This window comes from Ammospiza caudacuta, chromosome 3, assembly GCF_027887145.1.
Source record: "Ammospiza caudacuta isolate bAmmCau1 chromosome 3, bAmmCau1.pri, whole genome shotgun sequence".
Classification (NCBI taxonomy): Eukaryota; Metazoa; Chordata; class Aves; order Passeriformes; family Passerellidae; genus Ammospiza; species Ammospiza caudacuta.
Window position 1 is genome coordinate 82,083,133 of NC_080595.1, and position 8,775 is coordinate 82,091,907.

Genomic DNA, 8,775 nt, shown 5'->3' on the forward strand with positions numbered 1-8,775 from the left:
GAGTAGTTAAAATCAGTAAGACAATGAATACATCATCTATGTGAATATGGAAGGAACATTTGTAGTGTATCATTTTTGCTGCAAAAGTAATAGTAAGGAAAAAATCAACAGAGACCAATAGCTAGCTACAACTACTTCATATTCTGGATGTTGTGTAAAATAGCCATTATTTACTATGCTAGTAAGCCTGGAAAACATTGACTTTGTAAAGCTGATAACAGTAATGCACTGGAAACATTGTCTGGGACCAGTGGAGTGCATTGTACTGATAAAGAATTTCCCTGTAATGCTCTTATAGTAATTGAAGCTGCAGTTTGTTTCTTGCACAGTAAAACAGTCTGAGGCTGGCAGAAGGTTCACTAAAACTTCCCTTTCCAGTGCTGAGCAATTTGCTGCCTTCTTCCACTGACTGCTCACCTGAGTTTTCACAGCTTTGAGAGCCCTACCACAGAACCTGTGAGCTCTAGCACAGACTCTAATGAATATAGATAATTCCTATTTTTAAGACATTTCACTGTTGTGGAGTGTACAAGTTACTTCCTTATACAATAGGGAATCAGAGAACGTTGTACTTAAAACCCAAAGCACTGAGGTCAGCATTTGTGTGCATCATTGTCAATTAAATCAGTAAAGGGATTCACTGAAAATAAGAGAGTTTTTGTAGGGACATACAGCATAACATTCAGTCTTTCTTTCCATTTTGAGATTATTTTTTAAAAAAAACAAACTTGTCAACTTATACTCCTCTAAAGATTTCCCTTCCTTTTTGCTTTTATTATATATCTTTAAATGACCAGCAGGATTTAGCAGTACTTGGCTCTCAGCATGTTAAAAAGATATTCAAGGTTACCTTTACATGGGAAGAAAAAAAAGCAACTTTAAAACACTGCCAGCTTTCTCATCTACATATGAAAGCAACAAGAAAAGAAACAATTAAATGGCACAGCTTCTCCTGGAGCTCTCAGACCTTTCCATCATTTTTATATTCCTCTTAGCAATTTATACAAGATTGCCTTGTACAGTAGCCTGGCTTGCTTGGCTCCATCATCCCCTATAAAATTCCTAAGGCAGGCAAAGCTCCCACTGAATTCAAGCCTAATACGGTTCACTGCAGGAAGGGAAACCAATTTTGGTTTTAGTGAGATATCTACAGCTGAAGCAAGTGTATTTAAGATATATTGTCCTGAGCTGACTCTCACACTAGTGTTATGTTCCTGCAACTTGCAGTGAAGTTTGGTTTACACAGGCAGTGCAGAACTTATTACCCACATCATTGAGAGCCCTCTGTCTCAAAGGGAAAATGTCTTCTGCAAACTGGTGTGGAAGGAAACACTGATATTCGCAAATGGACAGTCTAGATAAAATAGTTGAGTGGAGAGCAAGCCAGTTCCTCAGAAACCTGGGGGGGTAACAAGTGCATTCTCCTGTGCCTGTGCCCAGTAGCTGTGTAAGTAAGGAATTGTAAGGGGATTTGGTGGATATAGGACCGAGGGCTGCATTGAAAGGGAGGAAGTAATTCTGCCTGGCATCATTCACAGGGGACTCTATTCTATCTGTTTGAGCATATCTGCCAATGCAGGTGTGACTGGAAGAGGGTTGTGGGGTTTTTTCACAGAATCACAGAATATTGTGAGTTGAAAGGGGCCCACAAAGATCATCAAGCCCAGCTATTAAGTGAAAGGCCTGTATGGGTATCCAACCCACAACCTTGGCATTATTAGCACCCTGCTCTAACCAACTGAGCTAATCTCAGCGGATTTTTGTCTTTCAGTGTAGTTAATTGTTCATTTCTATTCCTTAACCTCTACTTTTTATGGATATTTGAATGTTCTGTTTCAAAAAAACACCTGTTTGTGACTATTTTTTCCAGTCTCAGGTGAGCATTTTGGGTAGTTATTTGAAAAATCCATATATAGAGAGTAGTTGAGACTGAAAACAGTCTTGGTTTCTCCTCTTTAGCATTTTTATCAGCTACATTCAAATAGTACATAACACAAAAACAAATCTGCCCAGAGGGTTACTGAAACAGCATCGCTGTCAGCTTCACCTGCAAAAAGTGATGAGTGCCCCTAGCACAGCAAGGGACAGATGGGCCATGGTGCCTGGTCCTCAGCCCTCCTTCTCTTTGATAGGAGCTGCCTCTGCCTCCACATGTTCATCTTGACCCATGCACAGACCAGAGGGGCCATTGCAATTAACCTTGTGTGGCACTGCCACATCTGCAGGACTGAGAGCCTCTCCCACGTGCACAACTGCAGAAAACAGTGGTGCTCTACTATTTCCCATCATTTTGGTGGGTTTTTTTATAAAGTCTCTTCAAATCATATATACATGTCAATCCAGCAGTGAAACCCCAGCTGCTGATGGCTGTTTCTGCCTGAGCCTGAGCCTGGCTCAAAGTGAAGGTGGCTGTGACATGCCAGCCAGAGTGTGCTGTGGGCTGGTGTGTTAAACACCCATCACTTCCCTAAGACTAATGCTGTGTGTCACTAAATATTCCAGCCATCTCCCACGCTTCTAGCAGCAATTTCCACTCTATCAAATTCTACTGCTAATGGTGTCCAGGAAGGTAGAAACAGGCTTCATTGTACCTAGAGTTTAGCAATCTTCACCAATCTACCATTGGCTGTGTTATTAAATAAAGGCTATTGAATCAGATTCTGCTAGCAGCTATTTGATGTCAAACCTGGAATTAATCCTGAATTTACAACTGTGACTGATGTTATTCAGGAACTAAAAGATTTTCACTTCAAGTTTTAACTCTATAAAGAGTTTTAAGGCTGTTTTAAAGATACAAAGTTTTCTAGAAGCAGCCAGGACTGGCTGCTAGGGCAGATGTCCCACAGGATAACTTCTCCAAAGGACAGTTTGAGCTGCTCACTGTGCTCTGAAATTGCTTGAATGGTGAGCTGAGGAACTTCTGTATGAGGAGGGATATCACCTAAAATTACAGTAGCTCTCTTTTGTTCTCCATAATTCTGGTCAAGAAGAGAATTTTGAAGATCATTCCATAGAAGAGTACTACATTTTTTTTTCCCAGACTCCCAATTTCTTATGGAAACAGTGACCCCTTTCCTTTATACACCCGTGAGTCCAAAGTAGAGTCCTTGTGCAGCAAGAGTAAGGAGAGACCCAGGTAGTTTATTGGGATTTTTCCGCACTTGGATGCATTCTGGCTATCCCAGTCCTGGTTCCCAGATGAAGGGTATTAAACACTAGGGACAGGGCTCCCCTGAGAGACAGTTGTGCTACAGTTTCCCATTTGTGTCTGGAGATGGTCTCACTTGGAATGCTTTGCATTCCTTAATTGAATTGAGTAGACTCAGCCAAAGTGTCCGCAAAGTGCTTGGGAAGAGCTGGATGTGGGGAAGGCACCGCTGGGTTGAGTGGAACAGCCTGTGCCCACTTCACCCAGAGCACAGAAATGAAACCTGCAACAAGCATGGTGCAGTTTCCCCTTTGGAAAGACTTCAGAGCTTGTCCTAAATCTGGACTTTCTCAAGTCCTGTGTCAAAGAGTGGGGACACCAGACCCTTTGGATTGTGTTGCTTACTCTCTGAGAAAGGGCTTCTCTAATCCTCCCCTTCAACCCTGGAGACTTCCAGATTTTTAAATCCTTTTCTTTTCTATACTGCCTTGTAATAAAGGAAAATCAGCTCTGCTGAGTTGTGTAGGATATTAAAACAATAGGAAACAAACAACCCCTAGATCACTCCATTCTTTAAGGAGCAGAGCCCTCTGTCCAGCCCTGATTTCAAAGCCAGTGGTTTGTGGTAGTTTCCTGATTTGCAAGAGATGTCTCCCCAGGGACCCAGGAAGCCTCTTGTTTTGCACCATCAGGATTGTGTGCTCAAGACCCCCTGCTCCTTTCCAGTCTCACCATGGGCTGCCAGCCTGCCCTGTCCTTCCACCACTGCCCACATCTCCCCCTGCTCCTGCAGGGTTTCCACACCATGAGCAAGGCAAATAGGCAGGAATCCATCCTGCCCACACACAGCCTTTTAAGAAAACATAATTTATAGCAAAAAATCCAACAAATGAGGTCCCTAGTGCAGCAAGACACACTGAGACCTGCCTGGGCTACAGCAGCACCAAGGTTGTCTCTAAACTCTTTCCACACTGACAGAGCATAAGCAGAGCCCAGTGCTCAAAGGCATAACTCATTGGAGAAATTAGCCCATAAAATAATTTCTGATAAAAGAGAGGGTTTTTTAAAATTTAATGTCAGGTTAAATAAATGACAAAGCATGGCAGTGAAGATTTAGCACTTGCAGTGCTAAACCATATAGCTTAGTTTTAACACAGTGCTTTCCTCATTCAAGAAAGTGCTTTTGCTAACTGAACTCACTCTCAGCTACCCTTTGCATGTCACCAGCAAAGTCAGGAGTGTGTAATATTCCTGCTGATAGATAAAGCTGGGCTCACACAGCTGTGTTAGATTCCCTCTTCTCCTACCCTCAGCACCCCAGCTGAGTCAATTTTTGCTGGTTTGCAGCCCATACTTGTAACCTGGAAGTCTTAAGCTGTGCAGGGACAGGATCCTGTCCCTTAGATGGGAGCCAGCTGTGGTCCTGGCCAGGCAGCCAGGGAGAGGAGCTGATGCTGTTGGCAAGCAAGGAGCAGGTCTCAGCAAGTGAGGCAGAGTGAGAGAGCAGTTCTAGAGGCCAAGAGCAGGGATGTGGAGGGGAAGGTGGATGTGAAGGGGTGCTTGGGCTGAGGAGGTACTTACAGTGGCTGTTCGTCTTAGGCAGGAGAGAATTTGGCACAAATGCTGGTGGAAGGATTTGGGTACAGAAATGTTTAGACATTGTTTAAATTATCTTCCTTGATGGAGGTATGTAAGAAAGGACAGGGTAACAAACTGAGGGAAAGGACATTAGGTCAGGCACAGGGCTGGGACATGGGGGTACCAAGTAGGTGTCCCTGGAGATCAGCAATTTGAGGTGTAATGTTGGGAAAGGCCTTCAGCCTGGGGAAGCAGGGGCTGATTTCCATGCTAGGAGAGATACAGGGTGGCTGATGTTCCTGAGGAGTGCTGCCCTTCACTGCACACCTGCCCACCCCTACATGCCACCACTGCTCTCTGCTCCCAGACGGACAGGGAGCTCCCCACCAGCAGACACATACCACTCTGCCAGGGAACAGGGACAAACCAGGAGCCAGAAAGGAGCACAGAGCCCATCCCTCAGCTCTGCGCCCCTCCAGCCACTGCTCCTGTGGGGTGGATGCCACAGGCCCGCTGCTTGCCCATGTCCCAGGAAAAATGTCCCAAAGACCTGTAGGGGGATCTTGGGCATGAGGTGCCCAGGGATAGGTCATGGCTGGTGTTGCTGCATTTCACCTGGGCAAGGGGCTGCTCAGCACAACAGGGAACAAATACAGATAGCTACTCTAGCCCTTTAAACATTTGGGATCCTGCTTCCAATTTATATAAATATATCTGTGTGCCAGTGCTCCCCTTCCCTCCAAGCTGGCAAAACTCCTAGTTTCAATGGATTTCTCTGGCACCAGACCTATTACACATGCAGTTTTTACACCAACCAAATTTAGACTTATGTAGATGGCACTTGCTTTTGAAAAGGATAGTACCTTATACACTGATGTTGATTCATTAGTATACTAATTAATAAATAAGATACTGATCAGTACCTACTGCTTCTGTAAACTAATGTTTACAGAGTTTGCAGTTATTGTAGGGGATGAGTATGTCATTTAAAAAAATAACATCTTTATTCAGCTACATATCTTTACTAAAAATCAGTTGGAGACTATACTATTTTTTCTGAAACTTTCTGTGCACTTACTTTCAAAGAGTTAGTTTCTTATTTAGAATTACTCAATTTAACTTCCTTATAAACTTCCCTTGATTTAGTAGGGAATTTAAGATACCATGATTTAACTTACAGTTTTAAAAAGCTACTTAATTATAAATCCTTCCTGAAAGATCCCTGCATATATAAACCACCCAGCAATTAATAGCTAGAACAAATATTTTTAAATTTGCTCCTGAAAATACACTGATCTGTTCTGTATCTCTGCTCAAAATATAGTTTCATGTCCCATTGAAAATGACACTTTTTCTGGAAATAGGAACAGAAACCTATCCAAAAAGTTGACCCCAAAGCACATTTTACAAAACAAAGCCATTTATTCACTCTATTATTCTGCACACGATATGCTGATACCTTCAGTATCTCTAGGCTCAGACTGCTTGTAACATTTTGCGGTAAGCCTGAATCTTATACAAATGAGAGGCTGCTTTAATTTTTTTAAGGAGCAGTTCCCCTAGCTGCAAAGGCATTGAAGAGAGCCTGGAAGACACAATCTGTGTGATGCTGCTCTTTATTGTCACAGGTACAAAGTTCTGATGTGGCAATGTTGCACATTCGGGTCATTGAACATTTACGGATCAGGAAGGATTTTTCAGTCTCTGAAATGGTTACAAATGGTTTTTGTCAGAACACACTCAATATAAGCAGTCTTATCTCAGACTGCTGGAGTCCTACTGTTTTATTTTGGGTTAATAATGGTAAAGTCTTACCAACTGTTGATGGAGAAGCCATGGGGTTAATTTATATTCATGTTGGAAAAGCAAAGCAGTGCTCCCTCCCAACTCTGACAGATCTGTGAGTCCCTTCCATAGCTGATTGTCAGGTTGTCCCGATCTGCAGCTTAGCGCTGACAACAGCTCACAGTTTATTTGCAGCTTTGAAGCCTGGTCCTATGGTGTTTCTCTTCTGACAGGAGATGAATAAAGGTGTCACTGTGGGAGACTTTTATCCGGCTGCTATAAAAAGGACCCTCTTTGCTTTCCCTTGAAAGATCCTCCAGTTCACTTCTGGAGCCTGCGGCTTTCCCCTCAGCAGAGTTTAGTTCCATCAGCTCCAATTCATGTTTGGCAGCTGTTTCTAAAACTCTCTGTTTGTTGTAATACCTGACAAAGTTGTTAATGATGGGATGGATGGGGAGGGCGATCGCTATCACTCCACAAAGAAAACTGATGGCAGCATTCAGTTTTCCTAGTGTTGTTTTAGGGTAAATGTCTCCATATCCAACTGTGGTCATGGTAATGATTGCCCACCAAAATGATTGAGGGATGCTTTTAAATAAAGTTTCGGGGTGACTTTGTTCCATGGTATAACCTAGGGCAGAAAAGACAAATATTCCAACAGCTAAGTACATGAGGAGCAGCCCCAGCTCCTTAAAGCTGCGTTTCAGGGCATAGGTTAGGGTCTGGAGCCCTGAGGAATGCCGTGCGAGCTTGAAAATCCTCGCGATCCTCATGATGCGCAGCGCCTGGACAGCCTGCTGGACATTGCTCAGCTCCATCAGCTTGGCTCCCAGGTGGGTCAAGGTCAGGCTGACGTAGAAAGGAAGTATTGCTAGCACATCAACAATGTTCATGAAAGAGAGGGCAAAGTGGAGTTTGTTGGGAGAGGAGATCAGCCTCAGCACGTACTCCATGGTGAACCAGCCTATGCAGGCGGTCTCGATGCTGTCCAGGGTCGGGTGCTCCATACGGTTCCCCTCTGCATCTACCACCTGCAGGTCTGGGATGGTCCCCACACACATCACAACAGAGGAGATCAAAATAAACAGAAAGGACAGTACAGCAATCACTCTAGCTGGATAGGATGATTCTGGTTTCTCCAGAAATTTCCAGATGCATTTTTGGCACTTTTTCCAGCGACTTTCTGAGGCATCTACTCCCAAGTCGTCCAGAATGAGTTGCACCCTTCGGGCTATTTCTTCCAGTTCCTCCTTTTTTTCACTTAGGTGAGCTTTGCAGCAGTCATCCAAAAATTGCAGATCCACTTTCCAAAATTCCATTTCATTCTTGAAACATATGGGGCATATTCCTTTCTTCATGTGAATTTCCCCAAAGTAGTACACGTCAATAATGCATTTGAAAGCATCTGGATCTCTGTCAAAGTAAAACTCTCTCTTTCCAGGATCATAGTCATCACAGAGGGAAAATATGCTATCGTATCCCCCCGATAAACAATTGACCAGCTCTGCCAGCCGTGTCTCTGGGTACTGGTTCAGGTTATCTCCGTAGAACACCTGCCTTACCCCGCCGACATTGACTACAATCTCCATTTCTTCACTTTTTACTGATCCATCACTGTCCACATCTGGAAACCTAGAGTCACCTGCCATTTTATAATTGTGTTGGATTTTGGTTGATTTTTAGCCCGTTGTTTGGTTTCACAGCTTTGGGGTTTTAATCTCTCATGAAAGCAAATCAGCACTGAGCCAGCTCTGTTACAAATGTCACCAAACTGCCCTGGAGTCCTGATGGGAAAGGTTACTGACAGAAACCTGCGGTCGGGAAAGCCTGGTGAGGAATGCAACAAGCTGCAGGGAAAAGACAAGTCATCGGGCTGCTGTGCCTGCAAGCAGGGTGTTAGAAAGCTCCAGCAGACTGGAAAGAGAAGAAACCATTTAATAAAACTCACCACTCTGTTCAGTGCTCGAGAGTCTTTTCAGGTCCCATTCTGTCTCTAAACGGGATATCTATTCACAGCTTGGAAATCACGGCAGAGAAATAAATCCCGAGCTCTGATTAAGGCACGGTGCAGTGAGTGACAGCTCTGAGACAGCCGGCGGGGCGAGCCCACGGGAGCTGCCGCGGCTTCTCCCTTCGCTTCCACCGACTTCCCTAGGAAGCTGCTTTTGAATTTTGTTTCTCTTTCCGTTTTCTGTTTACTTTAAGGTCTTCCAGAGTTCATCTGCTGACTCTCGCACATAGTCAGTCGGTGCAAACAGGCAGAG

The 8,775-nt window shown here is 44.0% G+C and overlaps 1 protein-coding gene across 1 annotated transcript in view; it reads right to left on the minus strand.

Annotated features, from left to right (window-relative positions):
• The window catches only part of KCNF1 (potassium voltage-gated channel modifier subfamily F member 1), a 28,239-nt gene extending 19,709 nt beyond the window's left edge, over positions 1–8,530 (minus strand). The window contains exon 1 of the mRNA XM_058802537.1: positions 6,542–8,530. Within this exon, the coding sequence (XP_058658520.1) occupies positions 6,697–8,160 (1,464 nt within the window). The 5' untranslated portion in view covers positions 8,161–8,530 and the 3' untranslated portion in view covers positions 6,542–6,696. The remainder of the gene's footprint in view (positions 1–6,541) is intronic.
• Positions 8,531–8,775: the final 245 nt, after the last annotated feature.